Below are 19,743 nucleotides of genomic sequence, written 5' to 3'. Positions count from 1 at the left end.
TATCATTATATTATTATTATTGTTATTTCGATTAATAATATTAACGCAGTTCAATGAAACAAGTAACTCGTTCGGCGCGTTGATGGCTGTCCGATAGATAAAGTGTTAAGGAAAGGACTTAGTTCCTATGAAACTCTCGTTTATTAACATTACTTCATGATATTCTCATTTATCACCCACGCATGGATTCTTGGGTGAATTAACGATGATTTTATTCGGGACAGAGCCGTGTTTTATGAAACTGGCCTTCTAGATCAGAGTGCGCCGATTTCAAAGCGTTCGCGTTTACGGCGACCGAAAATAAAGCGCACTTTGTATAGACGTTTACCAACAGTCAATTCAGCGGAAATTATTCAACGTGATTGCTGGTTGACTCGATACGATAAACTCAGAAGAAGTAGAGGGGATAACGTTCATTTTCGGAGCCTTATAAGATGCATCCCGATCGTCCGGATGCAGATTTAGCTAAAAGATCTACCGAGTCCCTTTCTTGCTGTTCCTCAGAAATCTACAACATCAACATGGCTGTCAGGTGCGTATCCAGTTTTTCATTTATTTATTGGCATAAACGGGTGACTCCTTCGATCCCTTTGCACTCGAGAGATGATTCACGGTTGCCCATAACGAATTCGATGATCTGCATCAAATTTCACGCAACGCTGTTGGACATGAAACATCGACGGAATACAGAAACTTCTGTGCGAGAGGTTAAAGGAAGGCCAGTTCGATTGTTGGATAGTTCTAATGTTGACAAACGTAGTATTCGATAATTCTGTACATCGGTTCGTGTATTATTTCTGTTTAACCCTTTGCGCCCCTATGTCGAGCGTGACTCGACATCAGTATTATTCATCGGTCATTCACCGGTTATTCTCAATGCTGTTACTAAGAAGAATCGTTTAGACTGATCTCTACGAATTAAATTATTTTTTATGTAATAACGTAGAATTACCGAGGAAAAAATGCGAAAGAAATTCGGCGTGCAGAGAGGTAACACGATCGATAACTTAATCAATGTTACATTAGAAAATGATGAATATTCCCGGGGTGGGAAGTTTCGAGTGTGAGAGGTCGACGAAACGTTCATTCGGTTGCACATGCTTCTAGTATTGACAAACATCCGGCAGATTAATGTTTCTCTAACGGGTGTTTGACAATCGCCGCGACATTTGATTCGAGTGGCCGTCTTATCGGATTGTTTTCATCGATCGTTAGCAGAAATAGCGTATCGTTTAGATAAAACTTTTTCAAAACTGTCGTCGAGTGCCGTGGTCACGCGGACAAATTGTTGACGACGATTACTGCGTTGCGAAACACAGTTTCGATCCGGGAAAGGAAAATTACTTTCACGCTCTCCGCCGGAACGATCGCTGGGCTGCGGATATTTACGCGTTTATGGGAAATTCAACGGTCCGAATTAGGTTGGAATCGAACGAGACGAATCCGCGCCGCTCCTTCTGACATTTCTCGCGAAAAATCATTTTCCATCGTAGTTCTATTTTCCTAATCTCCAAGCGATACAGCCGATTCGCGAGAGTCGCAAGTGCGCGAAGGCCCTTTCCACCTTTCAATTGTATCACGTGCGACGCACCAGCACTGCAATTAGAGGTTCTGTTTCTGTCTGTGCTTCAGCTTTGATTTATAATTCGCTCAGAGGCCATTGAAAATTTTATCTTGCGCATAGTTGTTCCGCGGTCTAACGATCACACATTGTACAGATTCTTTGCGGTCGGAAAATGCCTACTTGTTATTCTCGCGTAACTTCGTCATAAAAATCCGCCGGAAGTCCCTACGGGGCGAACTGCAAATTACAGTGGAGTCAATGAAAAGAAAGAGAAATAAAAGAGAAAAACGATCGCACCGATCGGTCTTCTTGTCGCTAAGAAGTTCGTTGCAGTAGTTCAAACGTTGAAGATCTGTTCCGCGCTACAACCGATGGTTTTCTTCTTTTTCCAGATTTTACAGCTTCACGTTACTTTCCATCGCGTTGATCCCGGACGCGTTCACCATTCGGATCGTATCGTTCGATTCGAAAATGAATTACCACCCGGACAAGTTTGATGATAATATCATCAGACGTTTCTACGCAGACAAGTGCCCCGACGAGGATGGCGTTTCATACAGCAATCTGAATCTTACGACAATACCAAAGAAAAGTATAGTCAGCAAACACATCAAATCCGTCTCTCTATTCGGCAACCAGCTCACGAAGATACCCGTTCAAATTTTCGCCGACGCTCCAAATATAGAATGCATGGACCTGGCGAACAACAACATTTTGAGTTACGAGATGCCGTTAGGTTCCGGGCACAGCCAATTGAAAAAGCTGATCCTGAACTATCAGAGAACATGCGGTCATGCAGAGTTATTTTCAAGGCTGGGCGAATACTTTCCGAACTTGGAGGTTCTTCACCTGAATGGAATTCACAGAGAACCCTGTGACCCACGCAACAAATTACCAGACTTATCAAGAAACAAGCATTCGCTTGTTCGCCTCCATATGCTATACCTCGCAGATAACCAGCTGTCTGACCCTGATGTCATACTTAACAGTATCATGCCCATAACGGTGAGAACGTTGCATCTCGAAAATAATCTTATCTCTAGTTTCAAGGTATTAAATCTAAACAGCTTGGAGGAATTGCATTTAGACGGGAATTCTATTCGTGATTTTACACTTGAGTTTGACAGAAATCTGAAAAAATTATCGCTGCGCCGATGCAACTTGAGCGACTCGTCTAACGTGATGTTGAACGCGATCTCGTTAGAAACGCTAGATTTGTCGGATAACATGTTCCAGAGTTCGCTCCATTTATCAGAGGAGTTGTTGGGGAACGTGCCAAATTTAGTAGAACTGGCATTGAGGCATAACAAGTTAACGGAAGTGCCGGACCTGCAACACCTAGGGGAACTGAAGAAACTATCGCTGAGCCATAATTCGATAAAGACCGTCAGACAGGTGACGACCACTTCCCTTGAAATACTGAGCCTCCGAAGGAATGAAATAAGCGAAATCGAGGTGGACGCTTTCTCGAAGCATTCCTACCTGAACGAGCTTGACCTGTCGTATAACAGGTTGCAATACCTGCCACACGAATGGTCGCATGGGCTGACGCAGCTGGAATTCCTGAGTCTAAGGGGTAACCTGTTCTCAACCGTGGCACATATGGAACTCCCGCCAACGCTGAAGCATTTGTACGTCGAACAGAATTCTATGGGAAGCATCTATGAGAATTCTATACAGACCCTACCTGTCGATTGTAATATACATGTGGCGTAGGTTCGGTTTATTCGATTATTCCTAGTTTCCTCCCAAGTTTGTACGGTAGTCCTCGTAGTTTTAGTAGACTCTCAGAACTGCTTGACCGTTGACACTTTACCAGAAGAAACGACGAGTTTGATGTTTCCCTTATGCCCGCGTTTACTGCGATGATCGTCGACGTCAGGAGAACAATATTATTCCCAAAATTTAAGCGTCCCAGTGATCCGAGCTTTCGACATTTCTCAGTTCCGAATTTGTACGCTCTCGACGTTCCGGCGTCGCAACGTTCCGAACCTTCGAAGTCGACGATTCTCATGGTTCCCAGCATTCGTATTTCCAAGTTCCCGCGACACTGCACCGCGGCGTTTCTCGGAGATGCATCAGGACTCGCGATCTGCTTATCGTTGATCGTTCGCTGGCCACTGAATCTCGCCGAATAGAACCGTCGGTTCGATTACGTAAGTGTCTAATGAATATAGGAACTATCCCTGACGAGGCCCCAATATTGTACGAATTATCCTGGGAGAGTCTTAAAGGTGGTGAGATATTCCCTTACAAGTCGCAAGATCTTTACAGATCACTAAACGCTCGCTCGCCGATTACGCAAAGTCTCGCGCTAACGCCTCCCTCCGTTATCTCGCACAAAATATCCCTCGCCCACGCATTCCCACTCGCTTTCAACGCGCACCCCCATTCGCTCTGTCTTTCTCACCCTTGCACCCTTCTCACTGGCATCTTCCGTCCATAGTCAAAGTTCACGCAGTTACGTGCACGCTTTTCTCACGGTCCAGTCGCTCGGTTCCAGACACTCTTCCTCGCATTCTTTCGGCCACTCAGGGTTTTCCAAACGCAGTCACACTGTTCTCCAAACAACCCGGCGCCCTTACGCACGCACGCACAACGAACCATTCATCCCACATAAGTAATATCGTCCAGAACGTCTGCGGCGATAACCTCCGGAATCTAATCTCTGTGGTATTAAGTGTGCGCTACCGAGAAGCGTGGTGCGTGCTAAATTGTTTTGTATCGTTAGTATGCGTATATGTTTATAGACTAGATTGCCAATAAATAAGCAATCGTATTATTGTATTATTATTATTACTATTATCATTAAAGCGATAACTCTTATTACTTATTATATTATTAACATTCGATACCGCGATTTATAGATTACGTACATTTCGAATATTCGAATGTAATAAAGAAATAAATAAACAATAGATGCATACGATAATCGAATATCGTACGTTTTTTCACCCTACGCGAATGAAGTAACTGGCAACGACGGATTGGCGATTTAGTAACAGTATCTAAGTGTACGATGGGTACTAAGTATTCAAGTGATTTCACTCGAGTATCCGAGGTGTCCGAGCAAAGTTGTTGTCCAGAGTCGAAGAAAAGGAACGAGGTTCTCCTATCGTTTCCCTGCGACGCGTCATCCATTTTCTGTCGCGTTCACCGGCCGCGAACGAACCGTTCGGACCAGATACACACACGTTACAACCACTGCGACACTCTTGTAAACCTGAGCCCTGCAGAGATAGTCTTGCCGGAACAATTCACCTTCTCAGCAATTATTTAAAACTAAGGGCCGAGCCAACAGCTATTTTTCGCCCTCAACTTTGTCCAAGTTTTTTATTATGCGACGTGATCCGCGACAAAACGGCGGCGAGACGTGAGAAAATCGATCTTTACCTTTACACCGTACCTTCTTGTAGTAAAAATTATTTGCATTTTGCGAGGAGACCAGGTTGGTTAAAGTACAGTCACTGAATAATGATAATTTAAGGGGAATATCTGTCGAGTATGTCTAAGGTTCCGAGGCTCCAAAGTTTTAAAGTTTCAAAATTCCCAAGCTCCGAAGTACCAAATTGCCAAAGTGCCAATGTTCCAAAGTTTAGGAATTTCGAAGTTACATAGTTTCAAAGCTTCAAAGCTCCAAAGTTCCATAGTTCCACAGTTTAGAAGTTTCGAAGTTACACAGTTTCAAAACTTCAAAATTCCAAAGCTCCAAAGTTCCACAGTTCCAAAGTTTAGAAATTTCGAAGTTACACAGTTTAAAAACTTCAAAATTCCAAAGCTCCAAAGTTCCACAGTTCCACAGTTCCACAGTTCCACAGTTCCAAAATTTCAAAACTTCAAAGTTCCAAAGTACCAATGTCCCACAAGTTCCAAAGTTTAAAAATTTCGAAGTTCCACAGTTCCACAGTTCCAAAATTTAAAAACTTCAAAGTTCCAAAGTACCAATGTCCCACAGTTTCAAAGTTTAAAAATTTCGAAGTTACAAAGTTTCAACGTTTCAAAGCTCCAAGGCTCCGAACTCCACAACTCCAAAGTTTCGGAGTTCAAATGCTCCGAAGTTGCAAGAATTTCAAACTTTTCAACCTTCGAAACGTAGTCAGTCAGAATTGTGCGACACGAGAAAAGTGTCTGCGATAGTTCCTCGAGGCGCCAAGAATTCGGTCACGGTCCTGGGACCGCGCCGGTGTAAAATTTCCTTGGACTTATCGCTACTATATAACCGGCCCCGTTTGAGTCAGCAGGACACAAAGCATCGAGTCGTCCGTACCGTTTAATTCAAACGGGGGTGTCCGCGCGTTTCGAGAAATATTCGAGGTCGATCCGTTCGAGTTTCTGTTCTGCAAGCCGCGTAAGTATAACAACAGGTGGTCTAAAGAGAGATCGTTCAGATCTTCGGTCAGTCCTAGGCTAACTAGCCTTTCTGCTCCAAGAAAGCTACAATGTTCCACAGAACTAACACGAATTTTACAGGATTCAACAATCGAACAGACGTAAAACAGTTTTTAAAGTTTGTTCCACTGTAAATATTCATTATTTTCTTAATGAACTGTCGATAACGTGTTCACCGCGCCAACTAGCGTAAAGAAAGATGGCAGACGAATCGAGTGATGGAACTCTTTTATTTCGATAGTTCATGTGTTATTAGATCATAGAAAGTTTGATATCGAAAAATGCGAATTTTGTGATATTGTTACACCAAATGAAATGGCAACGGTAAGTCGTTTCTCGAGTGGTAGCGATTATAAGCCGATCTTTGATTCGGTGTGTTCACAGATGGCGATGTGTCTACGATGTGTCACCGTTACGTTGTTGCTCGGTTTGCTGGCTGCCAATTATGATAGTAGCAATCTTGTGGAGGGTTTTAGCGGTGAATCCAACAATAACATTGTACCTAACAATTATGAGATACGATATTCGGACTTCTATGAATCACCTCACGACTTATCCGTCTATCATCCAACTCCCAGCAAACCGTCTCCGCCTACAAAAGCGGCCACCACCACTGAATCTCCAGTTGATTGCAGGCACCCCAATGTGGAGCTGCGATTCACGCGATCAGGCCTGCGGAGGATCAGCGTTGGGTCCTTCAGTAGCCCGGCAGTGGTCAAGCTGCACCTGGACGACAACAATATCACCGAGGTGACATTAGTAATGCGTTATCAATGTTTCGAATCGTTTCGAATCTGTACACGTGGCGAAACATTTGAATCGCCTCAAATTGAACGCGGTATTCTCTAATTTTTCGATGTCTCGATATTCGTGGAGTCCGCAAAATCACAAAGTCTCTTAAAGTCCCAAACTCTCAAACTTTCAAAGTTCCGAAACTTTAAAGTCCCGAAGTCTTAAGGTCCTAAGCTCTCTAAGTTTCGAAATTTCGAAGTCTCGCAGTTTCGAAGTGCCCAAGTCGTTAACTCTTCAACACCCAAAGCTTGAAAATCTGAAAGTCTTAAAGTCTAGTGTCAAAGTCCCAAACTCTCAAACTTTCAAAGTTCCGAAACTTTAAAGTCCCGAAGTCCTAAGCTGTCTAAGTTTCGAAGTTTCAAAGTCTCGCGGTCTCAAACTCTCGAGCTCAGAAACTCTCAAACGCTCGCGAATCCTATCGAAACATTACCATTCCCGAAATGATCGAACGGTTTTGAAACTGAGATTCAAATCCTCATTATCAGGTGTCATGCGGCGCGTTCGAAACGCTCCCGAATTTGAGGATATTGAACATGTCCGCCAACGAGATCTCTACCTCTAGGCTCCTCTCGTTCGGGAAACACGACTTCTTGCGCGTCTTGTATCTAGACGGCAACAAGTATCGTGAAGAGAACGCAGAATTGTCGGAGATCTGCGGCTCGTTGCCGCAACTGCAGGAGCTGTATCTGAGAAACGACGGTATCTCGCGTTTCGGCGTCGCGATAACGACTTTTGCGCCACGATTAAGACTCCTCCACCTGGACAGGAACCGGATAGAGTCGACGGAATTCCTCGTGAACGTACCCGTTTCGCTGGCGTATCTGCACATGGATGACAACCGGATACCGAGGATCGAGAAAAATCATCTTAAGAACGTCGAGGAACTATCTGTAAGCGGGAACGCGATCACCCAGTTGTGCAGGTAGAGATGTGCCTATGATCGTTTTGAATCACTTAGCGCAGACTTCGATACCTTTCAATTCTTGAACGTCTCGCAGGTCTCGAGTTTTGTGCTCTCAAAGTTTCACAGTTTCAAAGCTTCGAAGTCTCGCAGTCCCAGAACCAGGAACTCCCCAATCCCCAGGCTGTCAAGCTCCTAAACTGCCAAATCTAAGATTCAAATGCCTATACACAGGAGCGACTGCGATGGGAACTCGTCCGTGCTCTTCCTAGACGGCGCGGTTAGGCTGAGGAAGCTAAACGCGTCCCGGAACCTCATCACGTACGTCGCGGAGGACGCATTCAAGGACGCGAAGGCCCTTCAACAGTTGGACCTGTCCGGCAATAGAATAGAAAAATTCGCGAGCTTCGTGTTCCATACGTTAGAGACGATCACGGATTTGCGGCTGAGCAACAACCGTCTGACGTCGGTACCGAGCATCAGCTCGTTGGTGCATTTGAGACATCTGGATCTTAGCGGCAACCAGATCATCACCATTTCATGCGAGAGCTTCCAGTTCCTGAAGAAATTGGAAACACTGCTGCTCGCCAACAACCTTTTGAACAGGATGTCGGTGGACCATTTCAAAAAGATGATCAGTTTGCGGACGATGGACCTGTCGGGCAACCAGTTCATAGATCTGCCCACAAAACTGTTAAGCAATTCGCCGTCGCTGAGGGTGTTGCGTTTTAGGAACAACAAGATCAAGGACCTTGCCCCGCTTAGGGAGGAGCAGTCCAGCAGCATTTTCGAGCTGCATCTTCAGGAAAATCCGCTGCTACATGTGAGGGTGGCTATGTTGCACCCTGGTCGACTGCCGCACCTGGTGCTGTACTTGAAGGACGCGAACGAGAGATATTGCGCAGACGACGACGATGAAGGGAATAAGGACGATGATAAGGACAGCGACGAGGTAACCATTCGCATAAATAACTTTATAGGAATTTTATAGAAATTTCGAAAAAGATTGAAAAGTTTTCAAGGAGTTCACATAAACAGCTTTGGATGCGTTCGACGAGAACCTGTTAATTGTTTGTTGCGACTCGCTGAGTTCCTTCAGCTTCTTCGGCTTTGAGATGTCATTTGTCGAAATCTCCATTGATTTATATTTCAGTTTTGATAAGCGCGTAGTTAGACTTTTGACTGTCTCTCGAAGAAGCGTCCGTAGCCTTTCCAATAATCGTAAAAGCCACCAAGAACGGGGCATTCTGTCCCAAAATGGCGGTTCTGGTGTTGAACGGCTGTGCAACTCGAAACACAGAAGCTTCGTCACTGGAATGATTTGCCTGAGAGACATTTATTTCGATATTACAGGATAGTTGGACATAACGTTCCCCGTTTCTAAGTATCCCGATGCGACTGCAATTGGACCGGACCGCATTCGGAACATTTAAGCGACGATCGACGACAATCGGTGGCCACCGACTCGAATGATTATTCATCCGCTTTAACAGTATTAATTACTATTAATCATTGTCAATTATTAATCTGCCTTGATGCCGGCGTCCATGTACGAAGAGCGCCGAAGAGACGAAATAAACATTGATCATGAATAACAATTGTATTGTCGAATTTTCCTACAAGTTTCCCGCACGAGTCCATCTTATCGTTGCCTGAGCTCAGACTCAACTTGAACTTGAAACGAATGGTCATTGTCTAAATTAGTATAAATATTTTTAAATTATTGGATCGTTAATGTGAAGATTATTCGATTATTAGTAAACTAGTAATATCATTTGGTAATAAATCATTTTATAACATCATGTTATAAGGAAAATAAATCAATATGTCATACTGTGCAAATGCTTAAACGTGTTTCTTCCATGAAATATTCGTATCATCATTTTTTTAACACCATTAAATGCATCGTTTGTTAGAAACGTACGCTGAGTCGGTGAACTATAACCTTAAACGTTATCGTTCCGTTGTAAACAACGCTAGAAGCACGATCTCGGAGATTCAAGACTCGTTTTCAGTATCCACGACGCGCGCCGCCAGGCTGTCCCTATTCTCTGTCTACGGCTGAAATGTCCCTAGACGGGGAAGCCCCTATTTCACGTTCTCGCTGCGATCGTTGCACACGTTGCGCTTTGACATTGTTCTGTCGTTTGAATCGAAGGAAGTTGTTGTATTACGTGAGTAGAATATTAGAATATTAGAATATTAGGATAACAGTTAGATATTAAAGTATTAGGATATTATGTATATTAAGGTATTAGAATGTTAGGATATTGGGATGTTAGAATATTAAGATTTAGAATGTTAGAATACTACTATAATAGGATATTAAGATATTAGAGTGTCAGGATATTAGGATATTAGAATGTTAGGATACTACGATAGTAGGATATTAAGATATTAAGATATTAAGATATTAGAGTGTTAGGATATTAGGATATTGGGCTATTATGATATTAAGATATTATGATATTAAGATATTAGAATGTTAGGATATTAGGGTATTAAAATATTAAAATATTAAAATATTAAAATATTAAAATATTAAAATATTAAAATATTAAAATATTACAGCATTAGAACATTAGGACATTAGAATAGTAGGATATGTTTTTTGACGTTCGACAAGCCCGGAACATTTTTTCACGACGAACCGGTTCACAATTGACTTTTTATTCGATTCGTGGCGTACTTTCGAAATCGACATTTTTATAATCCTCCACGTCATTTGTCACACTCGTCAACCTATATCTTTCTCGCGTTGCTCATGTACAGGGGATTCCCGGCTCTTCTTATTTCGATTTTCCATATCTCTGCAGAGACATCTAGGATTCTAACAGCAGCTTACCTCTTTGGACCTAGATGGCGACATGATCATGAACTTGCGATTCTCGGAGTGTAGACAAACGATGAGCAGAAACAACGATGACCTTCTGAAAGGGGTAAATGAAGCGTCTTGGTTGTTCAAGACGATCGAGTTTCTCGTCACGTTCCGTTAACTTAATAATCTACTTTGGGTTGTTGCATTTCAGATAGATGTATTTGAAAGTGCTGGGCGTTGAACGTGGATCACACGTTGAACAACGGAAACAAAGACGAAGAAGATGAAGAACAGGAGGAAGAAAAAGAAGAAGAAATCCGTAACTGCGATTGAAAACCTAGACACAGAACCCAAACTCTTCAGAATCAGTACCAATTAACATTCCAGGACCTTGGACCGCATCGAAGCTTAAGGTCCTAACGAGACCACATAAAGAGAGCACAGTTTAGAAGACCATAAGTCTGTTAATTCGTTTATTCCCTGAAACAGGTTGATTTGAACACAGCTTTCCTCGTTCTTTCACCGCCTTTACCTGCAACCATCGTGTCCAAGTAAAAATGACGAACTGCTCGGCGATCGACAACAAACTAAGAACCTACTGCCGACACCACTTCTGTCAGATGTCCTCCACTACCAAAATCGACATCGGCCGAAACAGCAGACGAAGCGTCAAAAGAAAATTGAACAGATGTACCATTCGGCATCCTAGGTTTAAGTTACTTCACCTCATGTTATTCCCGAAGCTCTAGTTCATAACTGAATCGGATCTAAATTCCGCTCAGCTACAAATGTGTAAAGATCGACTGAATAGTAGATACTACAAAACAAAATACCCTACACAGCTGATCACTGCTAAAAACGTCGAAGTCGTATTCTACCTAAAACGACGCTTCAAGCTGCACGACTGGACCGGTTCCGATGTTCTTCTCCAGCGATCGGTGATATCTTCGAAGCATTGAATATCAGGTACCTGGTTCATGCCCCGGATCAGCAGTCACTAATATAATTAACAAAATAATTCTTAATTGTCTTTTAATCTTACCAGTTAACACTAGAACTACCGTACCAGTCAAAACGACTGGTTTCGATTGTTTTGTTTAGCAATTATTAACATTTTCAAAGTATCGAATACTCGAAATGATTTTGAAATTAAATAGTTCCACTGGAGTACTATAATGAATGCCTGAAGGAACTGAAAGTAATTGTTACAATTTTTATAGGAATTGCATATTAATCGTATTAAATTCTCGGTAGTTCTAGTGTTAAAAACTTCTGGTGACTGATCCGGAACACGCACCAGGTACCTAATATTCAATGCTTCGAAGATATTACTGATCGCTGGACAAGAACATCGGAACCAGTCCAGTCATGCAGCTGGATGACGCCAGTATCAGTGTGTCTTTAGCGCCTGATGAAGCCAGATGCGATGTCGGCGAAACGTTGGGAGCAAATTCCTACTGGCCCTCACCCGGAAACCACTCTGGAATGTAGCATCTACTACGCAAATAGCAAAAACCGGGGAAACCCGTTGCACCGTAGATGGGCCGGAACGCCATGATGCCAGTGGACAGCGTCGAGGCAGCGATCGGGCGAAGAGGATGCTGCGAGGGTTGCCGTCCGGTCTGATCCTGTCTAGGCCGGCCGAGCCGGCTGAAGATGAGTACAGACACAAGGGGCGGCGGAGAGGCGAGCGAACACCCCCGGCGAGCATGGGTGTCGGTCGCGGCGCAGGAGGAGGGGGTGGCCGAATAGGAGGTGGAGACGCATGCGCGCGGCTGGCGTTCATTGGCAGGGATGCGACGAGGAGAGGCCGACTCAGCCGCGGGACAATGACAGCGAATCGCGGCAAGGGCCGGGGGAGGAGGACCAACGAACGGGGAGGGTTTGCTTGGGAGGGGAGGCATAGACGGAGACAGGTGGAACAGTGGTTGCCAACCAACGGGCAGCGTACCACAGGTGGTGCTTTATATTGTATTCTATAAACTATTCGGTCCTGCGATACGACACATCGGAGGATCCCTTAGTTGCAAACCGATCGTTTACCCTAGTGTCTACCAATACTTTTTTTGTGCCGTTACAGTATTACTATAATATTACTCATACAATACTAGTTATGTAGTCGGACAAGATTTTATGCAATCATAATATTACTATATATTAGTTCCAGTTGGAATTCTTACAATTATTTTCCAAGGTCAGTCGTATGTTCTGAATTGACTATTCGACTTTTTCAGTTAACGATTATACAATTAAATATAAGAAATGTCCATAACCGAGGAAAATGATTAGACTGAGAAAATAATTTTCAGTTAAAATTTCATGAAGGTGTCCCTTGACACCTTCGGTAGATACAGTGTTAACTCCCTGCAGTTTAACTTTGTTTTCCCCCGAGTTTAACTTCCATTCTAAGTAACGGTCACTCAATGACACCCACAGTCCGAAGCTGGGCACCCGATCATACTCTCACACGTTCCACGAGGAGACGTTCTGTAGGCAGATTAGGGGTCTTTGGTCTTAGTTTTGATCGGTCCGGTAATTCGTAAATCGTATCAATGAATAGTAAACTAACATCGCAAGAAAGTCGAGAACCGATCGAACTCAGTTTCCTTTGCGTAGCCGTCAATCATCCCTGCAATACAAGCCAGCGCACACGTTAACGTTAGAACTACCGAGCAGTAAAACTGATTATTCTGTATTTCCTTACATTCTGCTTCGTGTTCATCTAAATCAATTTATTGAATAATTTCTCAGAAGATCGTCCGCGCCTTTTCCATAATTGCGAAGTGTTAACACTAGAATTGCCGAATACTTAAACTAACTTCTGCAAATTTCGCGAGAGCCACAAACGTGTACCTACTAAGATTTCAATCGGCTTATACATCAATTTAGTCATTACTACATCAGTTTCCGCAGTAATTTCGGAAACAAGTATCTGCGCGTTTTCACTGATTCTAAAAGAAGAAATCGGGAATGTGTCATTGCGACCCATCCGGTAGTTCCAGTGTTATCACTTAAACTGACCTCTGAACATTCCTTCGTGAGAGCCACAAATGTGTAGTTACTAAGATTTCAATCGGCTTATACATCAATTTACTCATTACTAAATCATTTTCCGCAATAATCTGTGGAACAATTATCTCTGCGTAAACATCGTTTAGGCATCGCACGATAAGGAAAGCAAGAGAACCGCTGACACAGAGAAAGACGGGCATTGTTCATCATCGCGACCGACAGAGAGACGACCGACGGGGGTGTACTCCGCGAAGCCAGAAGAAGGAACGGGCGAGAAGAGGGTTGGCGCGCGAGGGAAGTAGGGGAATCGAAGGAGAATCGCGCAGCCACCGTTGAACGAGGACGGAAGAAGCGCGGCGTAGGTCTAGCCAGCCCGAGACTCTGCCTCCCACTACGTCCTTCCACCCCCTCCGCCTGACGGCCGCTCGAGGTTCTCTCTCTCCTCTTTCAGTGTTCGTTCGAACACGGTCCGGTACGGTTCTGTGTCGCCCGGTGCGCGCGCGAGGAAGGAGAGAGTGTCCTGTTCGTGATGGGAGCTCGCTGCTGCTACCGCGGTGGCAGGTCTCCCCGATAGCCGCGATCCTCCCCGAAGGTGGCAGGCGGATGCCGCTGGCGCCTGGCCGTCACCGTGACACGCGCCGCCGGTTCCTCCCTTAACGGACGAGAGAACGGCCTTGGTTGTTGTTGTTGTCGCGCCGCCGCTCGCTCCGCGATAGAGGATCCGCCTCCCCGCTCGGTCCGGTCGGTCTCAGGTTCGTCGTCCTCTTCGTGGTACTGTTCGCGACACTCTACGTTCCGGGGAGCAAACGGGGCGAGCCGTGAAGTGTCAAGTGCTGAGACGCGCGTGTGTCATCGAGACGAACAAAGAGATCAGGTCGCTTGATGGGGGATCCTTTCTAGCCGATCGCCTAGAAATCGGCCGCATCGTTCGGATAAAAGAGTCTCTGCCCTGATCTTCAACAGTGTCCGCTGACAGAGTCCCGAAGCAACCGGGGGACAAAGGTTTCCGCTCCATCGGCCGACTGCTTGATCGCTCGTCAGTTGGAGAGCAGTACGGGGAAGCGGCGCTAAGGAGGATCCAGGTGTCAAGATGTCGGGTAACTACTCGGTCCGCTGCGAGCCGGGCCTGGTAGTGCCGCTGTGGAGGCCGGAGGAGAACCTGTACCTATCGGACGTGATAATCCGCGGCTCGGTGTACTTCTTCCTGCTGCTGTACCTGTTCATCGGCGTGTCGATCATCAGCGACCGGTTCATGGCCGCCATCGAGGTGATCACGTCGAAGGAGAAGGAGCTGGTGGTACGCCGGCAGGGCAAGGAGCCGCAGATCGTGGTGGTCAGGGTGTGGAACGAGACGGTGGCGAACTTGACGCTAATGGCGCTGGGCAGCAGCGCGCCGGAGATCCTATTGTCGATCATCGAGATCTGGGCGAAGAACTTCCAGGCGGGCGAGCTGGGCCCGGGCACGATCGTAGGCTCAGCAGCGTACAATCTCTTCGTGATCATCTCGCTGTGCGTGTTCGTCATACCGAACGGCGAGACCAGGAAGATCAAGCACCTGCGGGTGTTCTTCGTCACGGCGACCTGGAGCATCTTCGCTTACGTGTGGCTGTACCTGATCTTGGCCGTCTCTAGCCCCGGGGTGTTAGAGGTCTGGGAAGGGGTCTTGACGTTCTCCTTCTTCCCAGCGACCGTGCTCACCGCGTACGTCGCCGACAGGAGGCTGCTGATCTACAAGTACCTGCACAAAGGCTACCGGATGAACAAGCGAGGCGTGATCGTGCAGGCGGAGGCCGGGGACTCGGACGGCGGGGTGGAGCTCGAGATCAAGCCGCAGCAGGACGGTTTCCACCACAGCATGATGGACGCGGACACGCCCGAGGCGAAGGAGTTCGAGCAGACCCGCAGGGACTACATCAACACGCTCAGGGAGCTCAGGAAGAAGTTCCCTACCCAGCCCCTGGAGCAGCTCGAGGTGATGGCGCACGAGGAGGTGCTGGGCAAGGGGCCTAAGAGCAGGGCCTTCTACAGGGTCCAGGCTACCAGGAAGATGGTCGGCGCCGGCAACCTCAGCAAGAAGATCAGCGAAAGGGCGCAGAGCGACCTCAGCGAGGTCAAGGCCGAGCTGCAGAGGCAGGAGGCCGAGAGCATCGATATCGAGAACGTGAACGCTATGAGGATCTTCTTTGAACCTGGACACTACACCGTCATGGAGAACGTTGGGACTTTCGAGGTTGGGGTTACCAGGGCCGGCGGCGATCTCAGCAAGCCCTGCTCCGTGGATTACTGCACCGAGGACGGGTCCGCCGAAGCCGGGTCCGATTACATCAGCGCGAAAGGCACTCTGACCTTCGACCCGGGCGAGACTAAGAAGACCATCAAGCTCTCCGTTATCGATGACGAGCTGTTCGAGGAGGACGAGCACTTCTATGTCAGGTGGGACTGAGATGATGGCTCTTCTTCTTTCGTTTTGTCACCTTTCCTTTCGTTTTCATGGGGTTGCATTTAGGTTCTCACGTCTAGACTCGCTAGGAGATGCTTCACTTTAGGATTAATCGTTCAACACGCGTCGCGTAGTTGTGACAGTTGTAATATATTTTACATAATGAAAATGAGATTAATCCTGTAGATATTGTTATTAGGAATTGTATACCACGATGTTGTATTCAGAAACTCAATGACTCGTTTCAGTTGCATTACTGGAAATGGGTGACTAAATAATGGCGCGGTATATATTTTACAGTGCGACTTTATTGTAACAGCTTTGAAAAACTCTAGCTCTTTCAAGTTCTCGAATGCGAATCACTCGAACGCTCAGAAGTAAGTTGGCCTCCGTTTTCCTTGACAAGACCGTTTATGGTCTTGCCTGGAGAAAAGTCTCTTGACTTCGCGTGACAAAATCCAGACACATCTGGTTGCCTTTAGATGACCGTTCGGCATTTTCGCTTTTGCTAGCTTGGCATCAGTAATCATTCAACATGCATTTCTCTAATATTTTCTTCAGGTTTATTGGATCGAAGAAGATATTATAGCTCGCTTAGCGAACGCGTTAACCCCTTCGTTCGCCATTCCTTTCGCAACTGTTCTCGTCAAAGCTGTGCCACCTTTAACGATTAATCCGCGGAACGAACATTTGTCATTTACTGTAAAATCCAAACTCAGTGTACCCATAAGCATCGGTTCATCTGCGAACTTCGTTTCCGCGTTTTCCGCGGACACGCGCCTCGTTAACGATCTCGCGCGCTTCCACTGCCACTCGGGGAGTCCCCGTGACCGGTGACCGAACTGAATTTGGCACTCGGTCATTCCCGGCTGGTTCTGGGTCACGGAGACCTCTCCCCGCGGACGGAATATCCGCGACGGCGGTCGAACCATCGGCCACGCAACGGAACCACAGAACCGAGTTAACTTTTCCTCTGATGTGGTCGATATGCTTGTCCACCTGTACTTGAAGGTAGCAGAGTGTCGTCATTCAAAGGGTCTTCCTCCAATTGTGGGATTTATAGGATGAAGGTTGCAACATTTATAGAATGATCGCGGTAGTCTTAGAAAATTAATGAAATTATCTTCTTCGAGGGGCAAAAGGGGGGCTTAGCTATTCGGTTATTAGAGTCTTTAGTAATTTAGGGGAGATTTGATGCTTGAGAGGTTAAGTTTGCTACCATAAAATGAAATTAATGTTGTAGGTATTGTTATTACGAATGATAAGCTACATTATATTTACGAACTCAATGACTCGTTTCAGTTTCGTTTTTCTAATATTTCGTTTATAACTTTCGTTATTAGAGTCTTTACTAATTTATGGTAGATTTGATGTTTGAGAGGTTAAGACGTTCGCTGCCATAAAATGAAATTATTTCTATAGATATTCTTATTAGGAATGATAAGCTACATTATATTTAGGAACCCGATGACTCGTTTCAGTTGCATTTTCTAATGTTTTATTTAGATTGATTGGATTATAGTGTTAATAGTTATTTGAGAATGCAAGAGAAACTCATTTTGCGTAGACAAGTCAACATTCCGTTGAGACGATGGACTATTCTATTGAGATAGTCCATCAAGTTTAAACTAGAGTTAGGACATAGAAAACCGTTCTACGTATTGAAATGAAATAGTTCTGTTCCTTAGATCGTACATGACGCTTCTTTATGTCGACCGTGAAAAGTGTCGTCGATATTTCATTGAAAAATTGTGAATATCGAAACGATATTTGGGATACAAATAAATAGGGCAATGTTGGCGTGTTTATCCGTAGAATCGTTTACTTGGATCTATCGGGCAAGCGCGAGCTTGGAAGCTAAAAATATCTGTAGAATACACCTTGGGCTAATTATAAATTGAGTCCACTTCCGAACGAATGGCGTTTTCGTACTCGAGAACCTTGACCCTCGGTGAGCGTCGTCTTAACACGTCCCGCGCCGCGTGGGTCGTATACGACCCATGCTGAATTTTCCGTTCAGACCGGAAATGAATTCTCATTGAAGAACGAAGAGCTTTTGAAAAATTGATTGTAGAGTCAAATATAGGCATCTTAATGTCATGTATACTGCGTTTATTTAATCTTATTTAATTGTAAAAGTGTTAATTTCATTTAATTGCAAACGTGACCTAACCAAGACCGGAGATGAATTCTCATCGAAAAACGAAGAACGATTACAATGAAAGACTTGATCTTAAGTAAAAATATTTCGTAACATAAGTAGATGGATCATAGCGTAATATGACTAATGTAATACCAAATCACTAATAATTATTTTCAATATCATTTGCCTTTGTTATTAAAGACTGGGTATTACTATTCAAAATGCTAGATACTCTCGTGGCAGTCAACGTGTCAATACCATGTATACTGCGTTTATTTAATTTTATTTAGTCGTAAAAGGCTAATGTTACGTGTAATGCTTTATAATTTTCGTACATAAAATCGAATGATGAGCGAGAGTCACCTCTCGAGTGCGAAGGGTTAATGCTGAACTCTAAGTTTCATCATTCTGTCGAGTTAAATCAAACGACTGAAAGGTGCCTTTCGAGTGCAAACGATTAAACCGGTCCGAGGAAATTAAAGACAATCACACCGATAACTCGTACAGCTAACCTAAAAACGGAACTTCCACCGTTTCCGAATTCGCGACTTCAGTTACGCGTTCCATTGAATTCCCCGCGTGCAGCAGTTCTCGTATCAACGGTCCCGCGGTTTCCAATCATTAGAGCCATCCGTGACTGACGGCTCCGTCGGAGGGAAGGTGGGACGCGTACCGTCGAACGTATCGGACCTTGAAACCGCCGAGTCGCGCGGAAGCCGGCTGGGAATTGGAACGCGGCGGGCAAAAAGGCGAAAAAAAGGCCGGAGAAACGGTGCAAAATGTTTCATTGTTTCGCAGAGCAGATTGGAACCCTGACGAAAACGCGCGCTTCTTTGCGACGCAACTCGGTCGAGGTCGGGGGACAATGATGTCCGCCCGGAACGGTGGATAAATAAAAATAAAAACGGCGAGAAAGGAGAAACGAGCCGAACAAAAGGGACCGCGAGCGAGCGAATCGTTCGACGTCGTTTTAACGATTATCGAGGCCCGATATGAGCGGCGGGATGCGTTCGAACGCGGGGAAGCACTTCGCGCGGCCACGTCGATTTCCTGTTCGAATCCCTTTCATTGATCATTCGCTGTGTTTTCTTCCTTTCCGCGCCATGACTTGTAAACTTGTACTTCTCGAAGGACCACCCGAACGATCGGGAAGAAAACTTAGAAAATGAGTGTAAAGATACGCGGGAGAAATACCGTAGTCCTCGGACTTTCTCCGGATTTGTAGGACTTAACGGTGTCGTTCCTCCAACTTTGAGGAAGCTTCGGCGGATCACAGGGAAATCCATTGTACGTAACCTCAAGAGGATCCTCGCGTGTGCTCGTTACTACGTTGCCTTGCCACCTGGCAGTTTCTTTATCCTTCTTCTTTCTCTTTGCTTCTTTCGGTTGGTTCTTATAAGAATCTGCGTTTCGAAGGTATAATTTGAACGTGGGTTTTTCTGTTTGCTCGTTTCAACGGGAGAATGTGGTGGATGTTCGAATGGGATCGCGGAGAATTTTGGGATGGGTTTAAGATGTGAAGTTGATGAGACGAGTGATGATTATTGTTAGGTACTCGTGATTACCGCAATGGTGAACGAGCTTTGTAGGCGTTCGCACGTGGTGCCGACTTGTAAACTTGTACTTCTCGAAGGACCACCCGAATGATCGGGAACGAAACTTCGAAAATGAGTAGGCGCTGAGG

General features: G+C 45.2%; 3 protein-coding genes and 1 long non-coding RNA gene across 8 annotated transcripts in view; all 4 read left to right on the top strand.

The window, feature by feature from the left end:
- The first annotated feature begins 367 nt into the window (after positions 1–367).
- LOC143174776 (podocan) lies at positions 368–4,496 on the top strand. The gene is made up of 2 exons (XM_076369818.1): positions 368–532; positions 1,957–4,496. The coding sequence occupies exons 1-2, from the start codon at positions 435–437 to the stop codon at positions 3,278–3,280; spliced, it is 1,422 nt and encodes a 473-aa protein (XP_076225933.1). The 5' UTR covers positions 368–434; the 3' UTR covers positions 3,281–4,496.
- Positions 4,497–5,751: 1,255 nt separating this feature from the next.
- Positions 5,752–9,242, top strand: LOC116427350 (uncharacterized). 3 transcript variants are annotated; one of them, XM_076369814.1, is made up of 6 exons: positions 5,772–5,912; positions 6,035–6,277; positions 6,338–6,703; positions 7,308–7,667; positions 7,881–8,598; positions 9,000–9,242. In XM_076369814.1, the coding sequence occupies exons 2-6, from the start codon at positions 6,264–6,266 to the stop codon at positions 9,012–9,014; spliced, it is 1,473 nt and encodes a 490-aa protein (XP_076225929.1). In that variant the 5' UTR covers positions 5,772–5,912; positions 6,035–6,263; the 3' UTR covers positions 9,015–9,242. The 3 variants fall into 3 exon arrangements, with proteins under 3 accessions (XP_076225928.1, XP_076225929.1, XP_076225927.1); XM_076369812.1 differs by having other exon boundaries at positions 7,231–7,667; positions 9,000–9,241; XM_076369813.1 differs by lacking the exon at positions 6,035–6,277 and having other exon boundaries at positions 5,752–5,912; positions 7,231–7,667; positions 9,000–9,234.
- Positions 9,243–9,764: 522 nt separating this feature from the next.
- On the top strand, positions 9,765–11,746 carry LOC143174779 (uncharacterized). Its single transcript, XR_012999114.1, has 3 exons — positions 9,765–9,820; positions 10,463–10,585; positions 10,676–11,746. It is a non-coding gene; the product is annotated as an uncharacterized LOC143174779 (long non-coding RNA).
- Positions 11,747–13,843: 2,097 nt separating this feature from the next.
- Calx (sodium/calcium exchanger 3) overlaps positions 13,844–19,743 on the top strand; it is a 241,357-nt gene continuing 235,457 nt past the window's right edge. Inside the window, exon 1 of one of the 3 annotated variants that reach the window (XM_076369801.1) lies at positions 13,844–15,909. In XM_076369801.1, coding sequence (XP_076225916.1) covers positions 14,567–15,909 — 1,343 coding nt within the window. In that variant the 5' untranslated portion in view covers positions 13,844–14,566. The remainder of the gene's footprint in view (positions 15,910–19,743) is intronic. The other 2 variants (XM_031977811.2, XM_031977812.2) reach the window with 2 other exon arrangements.

The sequence above is a fragment of the Nomia melanderi genome, chromosome 8 (assembly GCF_051020985.1).
Source record: "Nomia melanderi isolate GNS246 chromosome 8, iyNomMela1, whole genome shotgun sequence".
Taxonomy (NCBI): domain Eukaryota; kingdom Metazoa; phylum Arthropoda; class Insecta; order Hymenoptera; family Halictidae; genus Nomia; species Nomia melanderi.
This window is presented reverse-complemented; position numbering and strand designations above follow the sequence as displayed.